General features: G+C 44.4%; 1 protein-coding gene across 2 annotated transcripts; it reads left to right on the top strand.

The window, feature by feature from the left end:
- The first annotated feature begins 4308 nt into the window (after positions 1-4308).
- On the top strand, positions 4309-19633 carry LOC132576038 (phospholipase A2 inhibitor and Ly6/PLAUR domain-containing protein-like). Of its 2 annotated transcripts, none has more exons than XM_060244796.1 (5): positions 4309-4574; positions 13328-13444; positions 15690-15845; positions 17589-17732; positions 19389-19633. In XM_060244796.1, exons 1-5 carry the CDS (start codon positions 4487-4489, stop codon positions 19595-19597), a joined length of 714 nt encoding a protein of 237 aa, XP_060100779.1. In that variant the 5' UTR covers positions 4309-4486; the 3' UTR covers positions 19598-19633. The 2 variants fall into 2 exon arrangements, with proteins under 2 accessions (XP_060100779.1, XP_060100780.1); XM_060244797.1 differs by lacking the exon at positions 4309-4574 and adding an exon at positions 6939-7071.
- The last annotated feature ends 799 nt before the right edge of the window (positions 19634-20432 follow it).

Raw genomic sequence — 20432 nt, 5'->3', positions numbered from 1 at the left:
GGAAGATGGTACATGAACTACTACAGAAAATCCTGAAGACACAGATCCAATTTAAACCAGAACTGTTTTTATTGAATATATATCTTAATGACTATATGAAAATGAGACATTTATTGGCGCATATTAGCACAGCAGCTAGAATCCTTTTGACACAGAAATGGAAGCTACAGGAAATCCCCATGAGATCGGACTTGGTGGAGAAGATACTGGAAATGGCTGAGATGGACTACTTATCCCAGCTGCTTGCTGGGAAATCTAAGGAAAAAGCAAGAAAACTTTGGGTGAAGCTATATGTATGGTTAGATACCTAAGATTCTCTGTAGTTAACTTTTACCCCCTTCTCCTGTAATGAATATTATAATGTCACACATATTTGAAATGTAAAGCTAACTAGTTAATCTAACTAATAGGCTTACAATCGTTAGAATATTTTACATTCCTTTTCCTTCACAGCAGTGAAGGTGAAACTTTCTAGGAAACAAATTGTCTTCAGCATTCAAGAGTATAATGTTGATTGCCAGGCAGAATTGATTATCCCAGGTTTGGTCTTGCCTTATGATGCTTGCAGAATGATTGAACAGTGGCTTCTGGTCAATGAGGACAGTGCTCAGAAGATGACCTATTCTCACCATTCCATGGTGTATCTCATTGTGGGGACAACTGTGGAAAGTAATGTCTTCGTGCACCAAGTATACCGCTAGCCAAGATGGAATTCTCAGCTGACCCTATCAACACGGAAGTGGAAGCAACATAAATGTATATAGCTTTTTATTTTAGTTTCTGTGATTTGTATAATTTAGAGTTCAAGAGGTCCATAAGCACAGCTCATGAACATGTGAGGATCCCCATTCATTTTAATGGAAGGAGCCAATATTGAAGATCATTCTCTGTTGACATGAGTGGAGAAGACATGGCCCCGGAAAGACAATGGCTTGAATCCAGTGGAGAATTTCCATGAAAGTAAGTGTCAAGTTGGCAGATTCAATAACGAGTCTTTGTTGAAACAAAATAACTAGTTTATTGATACTGTTGTTCTCGACTACGTTGAGATTGAAAGACTAAAGAACATACGGTAGAATGCAATCATATAAGGTACACTTCAAAGGGATTCTTGAGGGAGGGGTACTATGCAGGGCACATTCACACATTGATGTTACTATTTTGTTCTCAGGCCTGTTTCGGCTTTGAGCGTTTCTGGCTCCTACCTCCCCCGATGCCAGGCCTGAGAAGGCTCAGATAAAGCGTTCACATATTCCCATTTCAAAGCAATACTACATAACAAAGAAAAGGAGGGGGGTAGGGAAAGCTCGAGCTAGCAGCAATGGAATACAGTTTGGCTTCACCCAGGATGCTTTTCTCCTGAGCCAATGTTAGGTACAGACTTGACCAGAGTTTTATGCAGACTTGACAGTAAGGGGCACCAATTATCACTTATTTGCCATTCCTGATGTAGAACTCTAACTCCCCACCTCATGTTGTCCCTGGGACTTCCTGTTCTCCCAGGAGAAGCATTTCAGGGTGAATTATGGGCTGCAGAAGGAAGGAGGAGGAGGGACATAGCTCTCCCCAGACAGAAACCCACTGTCTATGGAAATTACCAGTGGATCTCGGCCTATGTCATTATTGGCCTCCCATGATGACCAGAAAAGATCAACAGATCAGGGGGAAAACAATTTTACAAGTGCATGAAAAGATTAAGAGAAAGCTTTTATCGTAACATATGTCTGTGAAGACAGATGAGTTAAAGTTCTGCCCCATCTATTTCTGTGGATATGCTTCATGAAGATTTCGTTTTACTGAAATTTACAGATGTTCTTTTGTAAGGATATTTGTGGGGGAAGTATTAGATAAGATTTATAAAAAATATCGTTAAAATTACTTGTGAAATTCACAATGTTTTTTTTTAAGGTTTAGAAACCTACTTTCTGTGAATTTTACAGTCTATTAAAGTATGAAAATGGAGCAGCTGCCTCCCACATAAACCCTGTCCACAAATCGTAGTGAAGGCAGTGAACATTCAAGATTCTAACCACTACTCTAAGCTAAGTGGAAATTGTTTATATATTGCCATATGCTAGTAAGGTTCTTGTGGTGGTTTACAAAAAAGGAGAACAGTGAAATACAAGATGATTCATATATGAAATAGGTGTCACTCTCAAAATCCATGGACATATAAGCAAAAGAATTTCCCCGTGGAATTCGTAATGAGAATCAGCCCCAGTTCCTACTAGCCAAATGAATCCCAGAAACAAATATCATCTGCAGACAAGTTGCCTGAACAAAACACTGACTCTTTGCTAAAGTATGTAATTAAAATATTTTCCTCATGCAACTTGGCAGTCAAGTACAATCGTGTGACAACAACAGGCAATTGCTGCCTGGAGTGGATTAGGATTTCCATTTCAAAATATTTTTACGGCAGGTTAACACCTGTGTTGTGGGTGGAAATTCATCAGGTGAAACCCTAGATAAGAGAAAACAGAGTTAAGTACATCTAAAAGCACATAGGACTGATGTTTTCTTTGTTCATGAGCCAGAGTTAGCAGCAACAGAAGGAGAAAAGCCATCAGAGGGAGGGGATTTTTTTCAAAAATTATTTTAATCTCCTTGCCCCAAAAGCACTCTGGAAAAAAGAGCACTTGAGGTTAAGATGTACATTTTAGGTGAGGAAGGAGAAGACCCCTGCCCTTGACAGTTGCCCACTGACTGTTGAGTCTGCTCAGTAATTACATTGGTTCTTGGGCTGACCCACTAAATTTAATGCAGTCCCAGGAAAGGAAACAACAGGACCCTCTGAGGGCTCAATCAATCAATCAGTCATTTTATTTATATCCCGCCCTCCCCGCTGAAGCAGGCTCATCATGAGGGCTGGCATCATGAGGATTCTTCTCATCTCTCTTTCTTCAAAGCATCATGGAAATACCATTGAGCAAAATAAAAGGGATAATACTCACTTATAGATTTATTTCTCTTTCCCTTTCTTTTTTTTCTTCATTATTTTTGTTTTAAGCCATCAATTGTCTTAGGTGTCAATACTGCGACCAAAGTGGGATATAAATGCTTAAAATAAGAGCCATGTAGAGAAACAAGATGAATATAGGCAATGCAAGATAATTGCAAATGGAAAAAAGCAAACACCCTTGAGTAAGGTTGCAAGGTCCAACTCTGACAATATCTGGGGACTTTTGGGGTGGAACCAGTAGACTTTCCCATTCCCTAAAATAAAAATACAGCAGTGTATTTCTTCATTCTCCAGCAGCTGCACTTCCACTAAATGACAGTGAGCACACATATACACACAAAGCAGCCAAAATGAACAGTTTGCAAGCACACACTCTTGTGATCTCAGTGGGGCAATTTACTCAAAGGAGTTGCTGAATGTTACCATCTGCTGTATTTCAACCAACTTATTCAAACTAACAGGAAAATGAAAGGAGAGCAGTCTAGAGGGTGGAGGTTTCCTCCATCCCATAATAGGGTTGCCAGGTCTGACTCAGGAAATATTTGGGGACTTTGGGGGTGGAGCTGGGAGCAACTCCATTTTATTATACACGCAACTTCTGAAACAAATATAAAACAAATGAAGGAACTGTGCTCTCTTACTTTCTCACAGTTTCATACATTCACTGGAAATTTATTTATTTATTTATTACTTTAGTTTTTTATCCTACCCTCTCTGCAGGTGGACTCAGGGTGGGTCACCATAAGTCAGCTGTGATCTGCCAACACTTTCATAAGAACATAAGAGAAGCCATGTTGGATCAGGCCAATGGCCCCTCCAGTCCAACATTCTGTATCACACAGTGGAAAGAGCCACATGGCTCTGTCTGCTCACCCCACCCCCATTGAGCTTTCCTCCTACTGAGATTTAAAGGCACACACACCTTCCAAAACAAGCACTTTCTAAGCCTTCTTAGAAGGCAGGCTTCCCTCTGCTGGCCAGCTGGCTGGTGGTGGGGAGGAGCCTGCAAAACCAGGGGTACCCTGCTGGGACCTGGCGACTGGCAAGCCTAACCTTGAGAATCTTATTCCCTTGCTTTGAGTCAGAAACAGTCCTAGAAATACATCCAAAATTAGGATAAGGGCAAAAACTCAGTGTGAGAAGGTGCAAGTTTTAAGGTGTCTGGAGGCCTCCAATTTTACAAACCAATTTTTTGGAACTTGAGAAGAAAACCACTCCAATCTATGTTGACCAAGATAAATTCATCCCTGTCTAAATACAGGTTCACTTTCAATTTGTTAGCTGAAAAGCAAGTCAACCGTGCTAACCTCAGCAAAGAGCAACATCCCAGTGTAGGCACGCCTGCTTAGCTGATCACATTCCTCCATAAATATAGAAACTGGTTAATGCGGGGACACTTGGAAGACCGGAATTTCCAACCGGGATGTAGCTCTTCCACTATTAAGGGCCCTGGCATGCTTGAGGAGGGAGGGACCAAAATGGAGTGCAGATCAAGGGCAGATTTCCTGTTCTGAAAGAGATGGTATGTGGGCAGCGACAAGGGAGGAAGCTGAAGTGTTGTGCTTGGGAAGCCTGAAGCTTGTTTACATGCGCCTGTCTGACTGCAAAAACAGTAGGGTGTAATTATACCCTGAGCAGAACATCCACAATGACTTGGCTGAAGCGATATGGTTCTATAAAAAATGTAACAAAAAAAGTCTAACTAGACAAAATTCTGGGAGATCTGTGATCAGATATTTCTGGTGAATGCCATTTGGGTGGTAAATGTGGACAATCCCGCACAGTGTTAATAATTAGCCCTATACATGGAATCAGCTAGAGACTGTGGTGGAAAAGCTCTAAGGTCGTTTTCGCACTGACCTTATTGCGGAGCGACGTCTCTCTTCACCGCGCAGCGTCTGCGCGGATTTCGCACTAATTGCTCCGCAGAACCCGGAAGAGCCGCGGCTTCTGCGTCGCAAATGTAAACCGCCAAAAACCAGTTTACATTTGCAACGCAAAAGCCGCGGCTCTTCCGGGTTCTGCGGAGCAATTAGTGTAAAGTCCGCGCAGACGCTGCGCGGTGAAGAGGGACGTCGCTCCGGAATAAGGTCAGTGCGAAAACGACCTAAATTTAATGTGATTTGTGTATATGAAAAATGGAGACAAGATGTAATTTAGATAAATGCCATTTATTGCGATTATCATCGTATGCTATTAGAATTTACATATGACTTTGAACCCCCCTGCCCCCACTTTAGACAAGGGATTCGTGTCTATGAAATACAGGTCCTCCTTTGTTTCTTCAGGATTTTTCCTTGCCGTTTCCTTTTCCAAAAACAATAGATTAAAAAAAGTGAGAAATGCTGGGGCAATTTTGACCAGAACCATAGGGTTGCTAGTTCTAGATTGGGAAATATCTGGAGATTTGAGGTATGGAGCCTGGAAAGGGTGGGGTTTGGAGAGGGGAGGGGAGGGACCTCAGCTGGGTGTAATGCCATAGATTCCACCATCCAAAGCAGCCAAGAAAAGAAATAGACTGTATGGCTTATGCCAAGGCTGCTTTCCTCAAGTGATATGGAGGAATAGCAGGCTGCAGTAATAATAAACAAGCCTTTCTCATTCATCCACACAACAAGGGTATGAAGGAGGATAGGCTGAGAAATGGCATGGTGCCCAAGGTCGCCCAGCAAGCACCATTGCTAAGCAGCAATTTGAAACTGTGGTCTTGGGCTCCCAATATTTCATTCCCTGATTGATATTTTCTCACTCTTAGGTGTTTCATCAACCTTTAAACAATGGTGGAAGGCTTTGTCATTTTTCCACATAATGCTGACTGGCTTCAGCTACCTGTCTATCCCATTTTATCCTGCCCATCCCCCAAGGAACTCAGGCTTCCTTCCTCATTTGTCTTCACAACCACTCTGCAGAACAAGTTAGGCTGAGATCAAATGATTGGCCTCAGGTCAACCCAGTGAGCTACATAGGTGAGTGGGGATTTGAACTCAAGTTTTCCAAGGTTGTATTCCAACACTCTCACCACTACACAACATTGGTGTGGTGTAGAGAGAACAGAAATTACAGATTCTTCATGGTGAGATTCCTTAGTTCCCCATTGGTTGCTTTGATGCTTTACTAGTATTAATGTAATATCCAGCATGTTGTAGTGGTTAGAGTATCAGGCTAGTATGTGGGAGATCCAGGTTCAAATCCCCACTTTGCTGTGGAAACTTCCTGGGTGACCTTGGGCCTGTCACTCTCAGCCTTACCTACCTCACAGGGTTGTTGTTGTGAGAATAAAATAAAGGAGGGGAGAATAAAGTTGTACGCTGCTACTGGTCCCCATGGGGGGGCAGGAAGGCAGTGTATAGGAACTAAATAAATAAATGCAGTGTACATCTCGGTATGAAAGGAGATGTAGAATGCATTTTGGACATTACAGATAAGTACAAGGAACAAAAAATTCATACAGATTCCATTTCTTACCCTCCTCTACTACTCTGCTTAATACTTGAGCTACTGTACCAGATGGACATCATAGAAGACAGTCCCAAAACATTTGTCAATATTGCAAGAAGTGCAGTAGGATTTGGCCGTCAGTCAGTGCAAGACATTGCCAGTGACACAACTGGCAACATTGCTCCCTGTGGTACTTTGTGATTATTAATGTCTGTATTGGTGCACTAGTTAGAAATTGTCCTTTTTTCTCCAGGGAAACCCACTGTACATATTTTCATAGAGCCATCTGCCTGAAAAAATCATTTATCTGGAGATTTCAGTTCTTGAATGCCAGCTAGCTCAGAGTGATCCTGGGTAAGTAACACTTTAATCTCTTAGGTGTACCTACTTTACAAGGTTGTTGTGAGGGCAAAGTATGATATGCACACTGCCCTAGATTCCCTGCAGGGATGCTATAAGAATGTAATAAGGTTTTGTTGTGCAACTTCCTCTGTCGGGTTGCCCTGAGGAGGAAAGAAGCTTTGGAACACTCCTCCCTCATTTGCAGTAATTGTTAGTATGACTACAACTCCCAGCGAAAGAGGTGGCCACAACTGAAGCTGAATCCAATTCTGATCTGGCAGCAATGCAGGCCATTCACAGCTTATGCCTCTTAGCACTCATAGCCAAAGGTGAGTATCTTATCCTGTGGTGTATGATTTGACGGAACCGAGGCATAGCTTAAAACAGACCTAGCTCTTGTTTCAGAACCTCTCAGCCTTCAGTGTGTACTGCATACTTCTCAGGATATGACGGCACTACAGTTTGGTCAAAGATGCTTCTAATTTCTAACATGTCCTTCTGACATTTCTGTGACGCCACACCTAGCCACAGAAATGTGTGAGATGTACCTAGCAGCGTTCCTCGTTGGCAAAAGAAGTGGAATGTTCCACGTAATTCCCTGAGGAAAGTCTTGTGAGGGGTTGCCATAATTCTGAACAGTTTTGAAACAAAATTGGCACCTGTAAAGATGTGGTCAATGGCACACTGAATGCTACTCTGATAGCTGTGTGGAATGTAGCTAGAATGTAGTTACTCGGTGTACTTGTTCTGCATGTTTTAGGATCAAGTTAGTCATGAAGGGCAGTGGATCCAAGGTTCCTTTACATATTTCTGCACTATAGTGTGAACTTCTAGAAAAGTTTTCTTTTAAAGTCCTATGGAGATTATGTGGTTCAAATCCAGGACAAGAGATTTAATTCAACTCTCTTTCTATTCAAAAATGGGGTCATTGTCAGGTTAATCCCTTCCCTAACTCAGCAGTGGCCCACTATGGTGAACTGACTATAGTTATTTAGAAAGATTCCTTGGCGATTGCATATTCCAGCTTTTCTGCTCTGTCAGAAATGCAACCACCGGCATGGTTAACCATTCCCTCTCCTCCCTATCTGTTAGGCGTGGGAAAGTTTTGGTAAGTTGCTTTGAGCGCTGGGGAAATGTAACTGATAAATGCCCTCAACAAATAAAGAAAATCTATGTTGTGAGCTCTTTGGAGGGCTTTGCATAACATTTCAGGGCTTTTTCTGGAGTAAGGAGACATGGCCCTGTAGGAATTTTTTTATGTGGAGGGAGCTGTGGGGAGTAGATTCAGGGATATGCTGTCAAAATGCAGGTCATTCTGGATTTTTGCTGTCATTCCTAAGTCAGATTCCAAGATGATACACATCTTGGTTTCACTATACTCATTATTGGGATGGCTGTGCTCTGAGACCGTGTGTGTGGTTTGCCCAAGGGCAGCCATTGAGCTTTCTTTACTTCAGTACAGCTGTCTTTATCTCATTTTATCCTCACCAGAAGACAAGTCTTCTCGCTATCTGTGGTTCTCTCTTGTCCCAGTGACTCCTGGCTGGAATTTGAGCAGAATCCCCAGCCTCCCCCCCCCCCCGGAGTTGCAACCCCCAGGTGCCACTGGAACAAGCTGCCTCCCACCCTGACCTACCTGAGAGCCAGCAGAAGAAGCAGGAGGCCTGACACGGCAACTTGGCCCTGATGGTGGTGGCAGATTCCCGGAACAATGAGCAAGGGCCTGGGAGTGCGGAGCATGGCTGAACAGTCCTGAGTGCTCACATCACCAGTGACTGTGGGGTTCAGCCAATGAAGCACCAGCACCTTGATGGCCAGAGAAGCACCCCCCACTGCCCCAAGGAGCCAGGCTTCAGCATGACCAGCCAGGCCCCACACCTAACTGTCAGGCGAGGGAGGAGGCTTCTGAGCTGGCCACACAGGTGCAATCAGCTAGTGACACACTGGACTGCCCCCTGAGCATTGAAGCTCAAATATGGGGGTGGGGCAAGCCAGCCTGGCCTATGGGGGGAGGTGGGGACCTGGGAGAGGAATAAAAGGGGGGACTAGGAAGAGGTCAAGTTGGAGTTGCTGGGAGAGGTTGGCTGACTCAGACAAGGCAACAGAACAGCTTGGCAGGGACTGAGGGCCATCTGGGTGCTGTAACCGGTCCCCTGACCCAGTCTGAGACTTCTGGCTCTCCCAAGGGCCTTTGGGACAGGGCCTCCTGAGTGATGGCCACCAGCAGCAGCTCCCCACGGGAGGAGGCGGGGTGCAACAGAATGGTGGAGAATGCAGGCACTGCTCTGAGCCTAGGGTACCTTGCTTGCTTGCTAATCTATTATGTCTGTAACTGCACAAGTAACCTTCCACCCTGGGAATGTGGTACGACTAGCTGTTGAAGGTCAGCTGCTTCTACTGCCCAGAGACTTTCGCTTCTGAGAGTAACCTGCTTCAGCCAGAACTGATAATGGGGGGGCGGGGGGGGGAGATGCTTTCATTGATAGGAAAAAAATGGAGCTTTGAATTTAAGCTTTTAATGGTCTGGACACAAGGTTATATCTAGCTGCCTGAGCCTGGGGGCTCAGTTCCACCAAGACAGAGGCACTGTAATGTCTTCTCATTAATGAATAAACATTATTTGAGTACGACATAGAGATGATCACTGATGGGAATTGTGCAACACTTGATATATAGGAGAGCACCGCTCACTAACTAGGTAAACAGTAATGGCTGTTTTTCAAGAGCTTAAACAAATTAAACACACTTATCAATATAGTAAAGGTTTACAATGAGGAGACATACTATTACCCACATAGAGGCTTCCAGAACATTTATGTCACATTGACAACCCTCAAATTCATCCTCAAAGCTAAAGAAAATATCAACTTTTCCTCCCCCCCCCCCCAAGAAAAGGATATCCCAAAAAGGGAAAACAGGTTCTATTCTCTGGCTGATTCCGCATTTGGCGTTTGCCCTCCTTTCGCTCCGGGGTTGTTCCATGTGGGCCAGATTTCCCGATTCCGCATTAGAGGATTTCCCCCAGATTCAATTCTCAATCTGTTCCATGTTTTCTGATTCCGCATTACCGCTGCTCCCGGAGTTTCCCCCTCCCTCATACGTTTCCCTTTTTTTTTTTTACACGCATGCGTGTTCGCGTTACAACGTAACGTCTTTGTTTGCATTACAACATAATGCCAGAGGCATAATACTGGCAAAGTCACGTGTTTTCCTTTCGCCCTGCCATTGGCAGGTTAAGCCCCATGAAATCTGAGTCGGTGATCCACCGTTTTTATCCACACATGCTGAATGTTAAACACACAGTTTTCCATTAAAACCTATAACAAATTACAAACAGATGCGTGAAAAGGGGGGGGGGAAGAAATATGCAGCGGGGTTAAGGGAGAAAGTTTCCCCAACCTATCAAAAATTTAAAGCTGTAAACATAATCAAATTTCCGCTCCCGTTTGAGGCCATGGTGGGGGGGATCGATAAAGGTGGCAATCACGCATGTTTAAAGTAGTTTGTGCAACATCACTTTTTATTTAGTTCCGTTGCAACGATCTTATTTGGAAAAAAATATAGCAGTCAGGATTGATTTTTTTTCAGAGGAGGGAAGAACGTAATCACAATGCAATGGCACATTATCAAATTCACATGGAATATAGTAAAGAAGGGGGGCGGGTGCAAGTAAGTGATGCATTCGGAAAAAGAAAATAGCGTTACATCGTTATATTGTTTTCGCGTTGTAATGCGAAACGAGTTTTTTTAAAAGAATAATCCATTTCAGGAAAATATTGCATAATTTTCAAAGGGAGTAAAATTGCGGAAGTATGACGAAATAACTGGGCGGAATCATGGGCGTGGAGTTATGTGGGTGTGTTCTACTGATGCAAGAAGTTTGACAGCGCACTCGCTCGAGTTCCGCACATAAAATTCTGAGCCTCGGAACCGCAGCAAAAAAAAGATCTGGTATTTTGCCGATCTCCTTAATCCGGGGCAGCATCGCTTTGGAGGCGGGTCAAACTGCCGCCCCGGGTCAAAATGTGCGGAAACCAACATCTGCCCTGGGAGAAACACAGCGTCGGAGCCGGAGCAAAGGCTAATGCGGTATCACCCTCTGTCTCCAAACAACTCAAGTGATGCTGTATATCTCCTTTAACTACCTCAACCGAAACCACTGGGCTAACAAAAAAAAAAAGTATTATACATTCTTTGAGTCAGCTTTTACAAACTTGAGTTCTATTTAATTGATCTTCTAAAGTGTGAAAGACTTCTTGATCATTTTCAAGGGTTCAGATTGCTTTAACTTTTGCCTCCCCAACAGTACCTATGATACTACTAAATATGGGAAGTGTTTCTTGCTTCCTTTGCAATTTTTCTTGAAGAGTATTTGCAGATGTGTAAATTTTCCCACTTTTGCCGAGAAATACACTTGTAGCATCTCAACCCACAGATCCTGTTCCATTTCTGAGCATGAAGGATAAACCAACCTCAGCCCCAATGCCTACATCTAAATGTACCTCTATAAAAGAGACTCTACAAGAAACTTTACAAGATGAGCAAGGCTGTGCTGCCTGCACTCTAGATAATTTGAAGAACTATACCCAAAAGTTAAGGGTCTTGATGGGACCCCTACATCAGTGCATCATAGAGAATCCAGCAGACAGGAGAGCCTTACCTCAAGATCCTATTAATATTGAAGAGGTGGAGGATCCAAACTGTCATGGGTGCTGGGGACCCTGCAGAGGAAGACGAGTCTGCCAAGGAAACTGTACCCCCGCCACCTGCACCAGTACCCCTGCCTCCTGCTGAAGAAGATCCCAGCCCCCCTGCCTCGCCCTCTCGGGTGGCTCGTGTGCGTGACCGCCTCCGTCAGGACCTCAGGGATCGGAGGAGGGCGGCACGCTCACAAGCAAGACGCTCCCTGAGTCCTGAGTTTTGAGAGGATTCTGGCCCTCCTAAGAGCAAGGATCCTTGAGTTGTAACAGGATCCTGGCTGCCTCCCAGAGCCAGCAATTAGCCCAAATGGGCAACAGCCAGCAGAGGGCTATATAGCTGTGGGCTTTGGGAGGAGGCTTTGTGGAAGCAACTAGTCATCTCCCTGACGTTCTAGCATCCACTCCGGCTTGACTTTGGTTCCTGACTCCCTGACTTTGGCTTTTGACTTCTGGACTCCCTGACCTCGGCTTCTGGACCTCGGACCTGCGATATTTGCACAGCGATTTGGATTTGGCACCTTGGACACTCCTGCTTGCTGGCTACAGACCTCGGACTGCCTCTGGACTTTGCCTGACCCGGCCCCAGCCGTGACACAAACCCTCTCTCAACTACATCCTTGGATCATGAGGTTCCACCAGGCCTATGGGTGAGGAGGTGGTGGTTCATCAGTATCAGCCTCCCCCTGCTCTGTTCCGTTTTGCTTTGTCCTCCCCTGCTTGCTCCCTCGTCCATCTACTTGTTTCAGTATTTAATGTACCGGTGCTCATATGTAGAGCTTTCTCTCAGGAGTAGATGTGTCATTAATTGCCATCTGACTGTTAGTATTGCATGCTTGATGTTATTTATAGGTAGGGTTGCCAAGTCCAATTCAAGAAATATCTGGGGACTTTGGGCGTGGAGCCAGGAGACTTTGGGGGTGGAGCCAAGATCAAGACTGTGACAAGCATAATTGAACTCCAAAGGGAGTTCTGGCCATCACATTTAAAGGGACGGCACACCTTTTCAATTCCTTCCTTCCATAGGAAATAATGAAGGATAGGGGCACCTTCTTTTGGGGCTCATAGAATTGGACCCCCTGGTCCAATCTTTTTGAAACTTGGGGGGTATTTTGGGGAGAGGCACTAGATGCTATACTGAAAATTTGGTGCCTCTACTCCCAAAAAACAGCCCCCCCCAGAGCCCCAGATACCCACGGATCAATTCTCCATGATTTCCTATGGGAATAAATCTCCATAGGGAATAATAGAATTCCCAGCAGACATTTTCCTCCCCTCCCCCCGCTTTCTGATGACCCTGAAATGGGGGAAGGGCCTCCAAACCGGGGGATACCCTGCCCCCACCTGGGGATTGGCAACCCTATTTATAGGTTTTAACAATTTTATAGTTATGCAAAATCGTTAGTATTTATTGTTTTATCTGAACCATTGTAACCTGCCCTAAGCCTTGCTGTGTAGCGGAGGGCAGGCTAGAAATAAAATCTAATAAATAAATAAAGGAACAGATTTGGATCTATGATTCAATAAAATGGATGTGAGGCTTAAGGAGAAGCTTCAGCCCTTTGGAACTATTTTATGTGCAGTCATTCTTTCCCAGTACACACTCATCGCAACTCATCTGGCTAACTAGTTAAGACAGAACTGACTGAAATTAAATCAATCGAAGATGGAGGTCCTGTGCCTGAGCCAAGGGGGGATGGAATTAGGGATCCAACTCTCAGTTCTTGACAGAGCATTATTGACACCAAAGCCAACGGTGAAGAACTTGGGCATGATTTTGGATCCCTCGCTTTCAGTGGAGGTCCAAATCACAAATGAATACTGGGGAAATACTTTAAAAATGGTAAAATGAAAGAGGACAATATGTATCTATTATTTTGTTCCCCAGGGACTGCTCTACAGTGTGAAATTTGCACAGGCCTAGGCCACAACTGTACTGGTAAAACAGAGACCTGCCCCCCTGGTCATGACTTTTGTGGCACCACATTGTTTGAAAGTAAACAGGGTAAGCGATTGCGCTTAAATGACTTTATTGCTCAGATTTTTATTTTTTTTTGCTTCCTAATATATATTTTTAGAAACACTGTTATGTGAAATTGTAACATTGTCTTTTGTTTAGGAAATAATGGATATTGGTTAAATGCATAGCCCTCCCATTTTGGGAGACCCTTTTTAGAATCCTTGGGAAAGAAAAAGCAAGAGGACCAGTTCAAACATTCACAGTTAAAGAATGGGAGGGACGGTGGCTCAGCGGTAGAGCATCTGCTTGGTAAGCAGAAGGTCCCAGGTTCAATCCCCGGCATCTCCAACTAAAAGGGTCCAGGCAAATAGGCGTGAAAAACCTCAGCTTGAGACCCTGGAGAGCCGCTGCTAGTCTGAGTAGACAATACTGACTTTGATGGACCGAGGGTCTGATTCAGTATAAGGCAGCTTCATATGTTCATATATGTTCATATATTAACGATAGCTGGGCAAATGTCAGTTGAGAACATGACAGTTAAATATAAGTTTACACAGAGGGAGACCTTCTGTCCCTGGTTTCCTGCCACTGCCTAATGCAACAGTGGGGAAAAGTGGAAGAGAGTACCATTGCGCGATCCTGGTAAAACCATAGAGATTTGGGATCAAGTTAGGTAGTAGGGGATAAGTGTCCTAACTGGATCCACTGCATAGGCCAGAGGTGGCCAAACTTACTTAACGTAAGAGCCACATAGAATAAACATCAAATGTTTGAGAACCGCAAGACATGAACGTCAGGTGTTTGAGAGCTACAAGGCAGGCAGGCAGGAAAATATAGGGGGGAGGAAGGGAGGAGAGAGAGGTGGAAAGAAAGCAACTTTAACTTTAAATACATTTTCCAAGCCCCCCCCCCAGCTGACTTGGCTTGGAGAAGTGATTTAAAGAGACAAATGTTTTCTCCAAGCTGGCCGACAGGGCAGTGGAGGCTTCGAGAGCCATACAATATGTGTGAAAGAGCCACATGTGGCTCCTGAGCCACAGTTTGGCCACCCCTGGCATAGGCAAAACAGTGGCTCAGTGCTGCTGGCCCTTTTTATTTATTATAATAATATTTATTATTTATTAAACTTATGAATTACCCAAGCTCTGAATGATATACAGCATAATAAAGACATCAAGAAGTTACGAATAAGTAAATAAAAAATTCCTACAGCAACGCTACCAAATTTTTATCACAGCAACACTGCCAAATGATCTTGCATAATAAGTATTTCATTTCCAAATCTCAGAATGCAGCAAAATTGAGTTACTACTGGAGACTTGCGTTTCATTGTCATGACTTGGAGAAGGTCTAATGTGCAGCCCTTGCTGGAAATGGGGTCTTAAATGTAAAAGCTGCTTTTCTGTGCTGCTATTCTGCCTGGGGAGGATTAGCTAGTGGAAAATGTGCGTGAAGGAAGGTATCTTAGTTGACCACCAATTGTCCTAGGCAACTTACAGCAGCCAGGGACTTTTTTGCATTCACTCATTTGTTTATTCACTTTCTATGTATGTCTTTCATGACTTGTTCGGTCAACTATTTCATGGACCAGACAGGCTGTAAACCTAGGGTTGCCAATCCCCAGGTGGGGGCAGGGGATCCCCTGGTTTGGAGGCCGTCCCCCCGCTTCAGGGTCATCAGAAAGTGGGGGAAAGGGAGAGGGAAATATCTGCTGGGAATATATTATTCCCTGTGGAGACTTATTCCCATAGAAAATAATGGAGAATTGATCTGTGAGTATCTGGGGCCCTGGGGGCGCAGTTTTTGGAGGTATAGGCACCAAAGTTTCTGTTTAGCATCCAGTGCCTTCCCCCCAAAATACCCCCCAAGTTTCAAAAGGATTGGGCGAAAGGGTCCAATTCTATGAGCACCAAAAGAAGGTGCCCCTGTCCTTCATTATTTCCGATGGAAGGAAGGCATTGAAAAGGTGTGTGGTCCCTTTAAGTGTGATGGCCAGAACTCCCTTTGGAGTTCATTTATGCTTCTCACACCCTTGCTCACACCCTTGCTCCTGGCTGCACCCCAATGTCTCCCAACTCCACTCTCAAAGTCTCCTGGCTCCACCCCCAAAGTCCCCAGATATTTCTTGAATTGGACTTGGCAACCCTATGTAAACCAGAAGTTTATGAGTAGTAAGTGATGTTGCAGTGATTTAGAACAGACGATGGAAGATTGCAACAACAGTCACTGGGTTTTGCATTTGGGAGACATTATTTACTTTTGAGGTCCTGTCTTTTTTTTTCCTCTGCAGAAGAAATATTAGTTCATGGCATTATTAAGAACTGCATTCCATCCAGTGTGTGTGCAGCTGGTTCTTCTGATATAAATTTGGGCGAAAAAGGAAGATCAAGGACTCATGTTTTCTGCTGTCAGGGTGATACTTGCAATGCAGCCACTGCTGCCAAATGTAGGTATTCAATCATGTCCTTCTTCCCCGTTCTGCCCCTGCTTTCCATTCCATTGATAGCCCTTCCATTCCATTGATAGCCCTTTCTCCAGCAAACAGCAGGAGAAAAATGAGGGGCAGGGTGGGGAGGGGGGGAGAATGCTCTGTTTCTCTGATGTCGCTTCCAGCCAAACACCTGGAAGTGTGATTACTGCCACCCCCCCCCCCCCATGTACTAGGAATTAATCCAATCTCTGTGGTTTTACCTCAGAGTTTGGGGGCATTCCCAGAACTTTGTGATGTCAAAACATCAGCAATGCTTTCTCCTCCCAGGCCCTGCCCCTGCCCCTTCCGGCTGGGTTGCTTCTGTCGTCAGGCATCTCGGGGACCCACTGATACTTGCCACAGGGATGTTACCAGAATGGCATCCTCTTTGTTAGCAATCAGTCCCTTCTTGGCCGTTACATATAGTTGGAGAAAGCTCTATATGTCATAGATTCAGCATGTTCTGATTTTGCCAGACCTGACCACTGGGAACCAACCAATGGCATGGAGCAGAACAGAGAAGCTCACAGTGTCAATAAGAATGTCAATAAATTACAGAGACAGGGGAGATAAAATTCCTTATAAGGATTAGTGTTTTCAATATCATTTCAGTTATATTATCTTATCTACAGGCAAGCTTCCGTCTAAGTTTGCAGATGTAGAAACAGCAAAACTGGGTGATTCTGCAAGGCTGAACCAAAGCCTTGCAATAATCTCAGAGCTGATGCAGCTAAGCTTGCTCCGTCTCTTTATCTGTTTCCTCCTGATCCATCTGTAGAATACAGTGTGGGACAGAAGAAACCCCAGAAGATCTCCAGAGTCTATTTCCCCCAAGATCCATTTGCCTCTATGGAATCCCTGGCTTATCTTTAGGCATCCTCTGAGGTGGTTGTTTGGGTTCATTCCCTGGAAACAATCCATGCCAACCCCACTCCTTGAAATGCCATGTCAGCCTCCCCAGAACTCCTATGAGGTCAGTGGAGCCTCTGGGTGAGTAGATTCTGAGGAGGCCCTGCACCATGTCCCAAGTTTGATGTAGTGGTTAAGTGCGTGGACTCTTATTTGGGGGAACCAGTTTTGATCCCCCACTCCTCCACATGCAACTTTTGGAGTGACCATAACCCTATCAGAGGCTGTTCTGGAAAGAGCAGTTTCTGTCAGAGCTCTCAGCCCCACCTCCCTCACAAGGTGTCTGTTGGGAGGGGAACAGAAAGGAGATTGTAAGCTGCTCTAAGACCCTTTCAGGTAGTGAAGGGCAGCGTATAAATCCAATCTTCTCCTCCTCCTCTCAGGACATTTTTGGTATCTCCAATATTCCCAGGCCCACCAGCTCAAGAGCTCTGGAGAAGAAGTAACCATTCCTCCTCTTTACTGTCTACTGCAACTTCCTTGCAGGTTCCCACTTCATTATATAACATCATAAGTGGAACTTTACAATGAGATATAAAGGAAAAACTGCTACTGCCATGAGGAGCTAATAATCTGTATTCAATTTACAAGTGTCCACTTTTATGGGGAGCTTCTGGTCTAAAACTTGTGGTGGCTATAACATTGAATCCGGTTCTTAATCAGAGTGCTCTTTCAAGGGGGATACTTTCTACACATTTGGAACATGCGTCTGCATCTCACCATTTAGCCTAAAGGCATGCAAATTAAGAACTTAATCCAGACCACATGCGCCCTCGCCCTGAAACTGACTTTCTCTTTCTGTTTATTCAGTTATGCCATCAGAAGCCAAACTGAACGGTCTGCAGTGCCCTGCTTGCTATGCTTCGCTCGATGAGTCATGCAATGATGCAGACATAGTCAACTGTGTTGGGTCTGAGTTTCAGTGCATTGATTTGGCTGGATACGTCCATTATGGTAAATCTGATTTCTTTGTTCATTTGGCCTGGAGTTCTATCATTCAACAGTTAACTCCAACTCTGCATGCCTCTTCTGTCAGAGAAGATCTAAGGACTCTCTTCTGCTAAGTGAAGAGCCTTCCTTTGAGAAAAGGAAGGGTTCCTCCATAGAGGAAGATTATTTCCATCAAAAGAAGACTTCTCACATAGTGAAGTAAAGCTTTGGAACCATCTTATTCAGTCCCTAGTAAACAGCTTACTGGAAAATACGGGTTTGATATTCTGGAATGCTGTTGACTGCTCCAACTATATGTTAGGATAAAAAATAGTTCCTCTTGCCCTAATCCGGAGCTCCTCAAGCATTCGGCTCTTGTGCACAGAGATTCCTGCCTTCGTTTAATTCAGTTCAGGAGACAATTCAATTTGCCAGGCGACAAAGATGCCAATCAAGTCTCTCTACTGAAACGGACAAGGTCAGGATGAGCACTGCATTTATGTGTCTGAGTTCCTTTGGCCCTATGCAAATGAAGGACTGGCAATGCCATCCTAAGCAGAGTTGGATCATTCTAAGTCTAATGAAGTAAAAGGGCTTAGGTGTTTGTAACTCTGCTTTGGACCGCACCATAACATGTTATTTTTTTTCTAGTGCAATACTTATACAACAGAACATTTACTAGGGTTTGTAGAATCTTTCGGGATCAAGTGCCGTGTTCTACTGGAGAAAGTAGAAAGCAGCTGAGAACGAAATGTCTGGAAGGAAAACTTTCTCCAGTAGAACACGGCACTTGATCCCAAAAGATTCTACAAACCCTAATGATGTTACCAGCTGTGAAAACCTGAAATCTTTGAGAACATTTACTCTCTGTTTAATATTGAGGTGGGGGGTTGGTTGTGTGTAAAAATGATCAGCAATGTCAATTTATGTGGGGGATGTAATTTTCACTATTTATCACTTAATCAGAAATCTGTACGGGTAAGACAACGGTAAATTTTTTCTCACCATATCGGCAAGCAGAACAGATAACCCCTGTTTGGTGTAGTGGTTAAGTGTGCGGGCTCTTATCTGGGAGAACCGGGTTTGATTCCCCACTCCTCCACTTGCACCTGCTGGAATGGCCTTGGGTCAGCCATAGCTCTGGCAGAGGTTGTCCTTGAAAGGGCAGCTGCTGTGAGAGCCCTCTCCAGCCCCACCCACCTCACAGGGTGTCTGTTGTGGGGGGAGAAGACTTAGGAGATTGTGAGCCGCTTTGAGTCTCTGATTCAGGGAAAAGGGTGGGGTATAAATCTGCAATTCTTCTTCTTCTTCTATGCAAAATGAAACAAAAGTCCAATGGCATCTCTCAAGGCTAACAACATGTATTTCAGGATGAACTTTTGTGAGTCACAACTCACTTGAAACATTTGGAGATCAACATATAAGTCCCCTGTTGGAGATCAACATATAAGTCCCCTGTTAGAACAGATACTTACTGCAGGAAGTTAGCACTGAGTTACCCAGCAAGCAAGATTTATCTTGGCCTTAGATTCCAAATGTGTTAAGGTTATATGGCACGAGTGAGTTTTTTTAATTCTGAAAGAGAAAGAACATACAGGAGAATGGTTAGTCGGATAATTAGGTTAACCGTTGCTCTCTTGTGGCTGACAATAATTTTGTTTCCTGTTCTTCTGACACCAGATGAATCATCTCAGAGGATTGCCATGAAGGGTTGTGCCACTGAGTCCGTTTGCAGCGCTAGCGTTGGAGGGGCAGCAACTTTTGCAGGAGTCAGTTCGGCGATAACGAAGCTCGAGTGCTCACCAGCCTCCAGCAAAGCTGTCATATCTCCTGGACCGTCTGGACTCCTTCTTTCAGCAGTTGTTGGGTTTCTGCTGGTGAAGTTCTGATCCTTATCGACGGCCTGGTTTTGCTAATGCATCGCGTGGAGGTGCTAAGCCGAGGCATGTGCTAATGCTTGGCTCTCCCTTAATATGAACAGACAAACAGGGTGACCTGTGATCTTGCCCTTTTGCATTTGAAGTACCAAAGCAGGAACGTTCTGATTTTTAAAAAGTCTTAGGCTCAGTTTTTAACTACCCATTTTAATTTTATTTAGGTTTATGGCTCGCTACAAAGATGCTTTCTGCAGCGACTGCGGCAATAGAAAGCAAGCACTGTCGCATTCCGATCATGGTGATGTCTACAATGACTTTAGCAAATAATCTACTCGTTACTTGTCCAATGGGTTCATATCTGGCGTATTGTAATTATTTTATCTTTTTTTAATACCTCTAGAGGCTTTTATTTAAAAAAGAGAAGCGGCAGAAATGAAGGGTGATGAAAACTACATCTTCTGGCCTGGAGGTTCCAGCCCGTAATCCAATAAGTTCAGGGGCTGGCTGAGGTTGCTCAGAGTTGAGGATAACCATTTTGAGAACATAAGAGAAATTATCATGAATCAGGCCAATGGTCCATCCAGTCCAACATTCTGTCACACAGTGGCCAAAAAACCCAAGTGCCATCAAGAGGTCCACCAGTGGGGCTAGAAGCCCTGCCACTGTGCCCCCCCAAGCACCAAGAATACAGAGCATCACTGCCCCGGACAGAGAGTTCCAACAATACGCTGTGGCTAGTAGCCACTGATGGACCTCTGCTCCATATGCTTATCCAATCCCCTCTTGAAGCTGTCTATACTTGTAGCTACCCCCCACCCCCGTGGCAGTGAATTCCATGTGTTAATCA

Source organism: Heteronotia binoei, chromosome 8, assembly GCF_032191835.1.
Source record: "Heteronotia binoei isolate CCM8104 ecotype False Entrance Well chromosome 8, APGP_CSIRO_Hbin_v1, whole genome shotgun sequence".
Lineage (NCBI taxonomy): Eukaryota > Metazoa > Chordata > Lepidosauria > Squamata > Gekkonidae > Heteronotia > Heteronotia binoei.
Note: the sequence above shows the minus strand (reverse complement) of the source record. Positions and strands in the feature narration are given on the sequence as shown.

Bases quoted from the DNA above. Each gene is read 5' to 3' on its own strand.
- LOC132576038 (XM_060244796.1), top strand. From the start codon at position 4,487: ATGTGGGCAGCGACAAGGGAGGAAGCTGAAGTGTTGTGCTTGGGAAGC. The intron at 15,846-17,588 runs GTAGGTATTCAA...CTGTTTATTCAG, and splicing joins TGCAGCCACTGCTGCCAAAT to TTATGCCATCAGAAGCCAAA. The intron at 17,733-19,388 runs GTAAATCTGATT...TTCTGACACCAG, and splicing joins GGCTGGATACGTCCATTATG to ATGAATCATCTCAGAGGATT.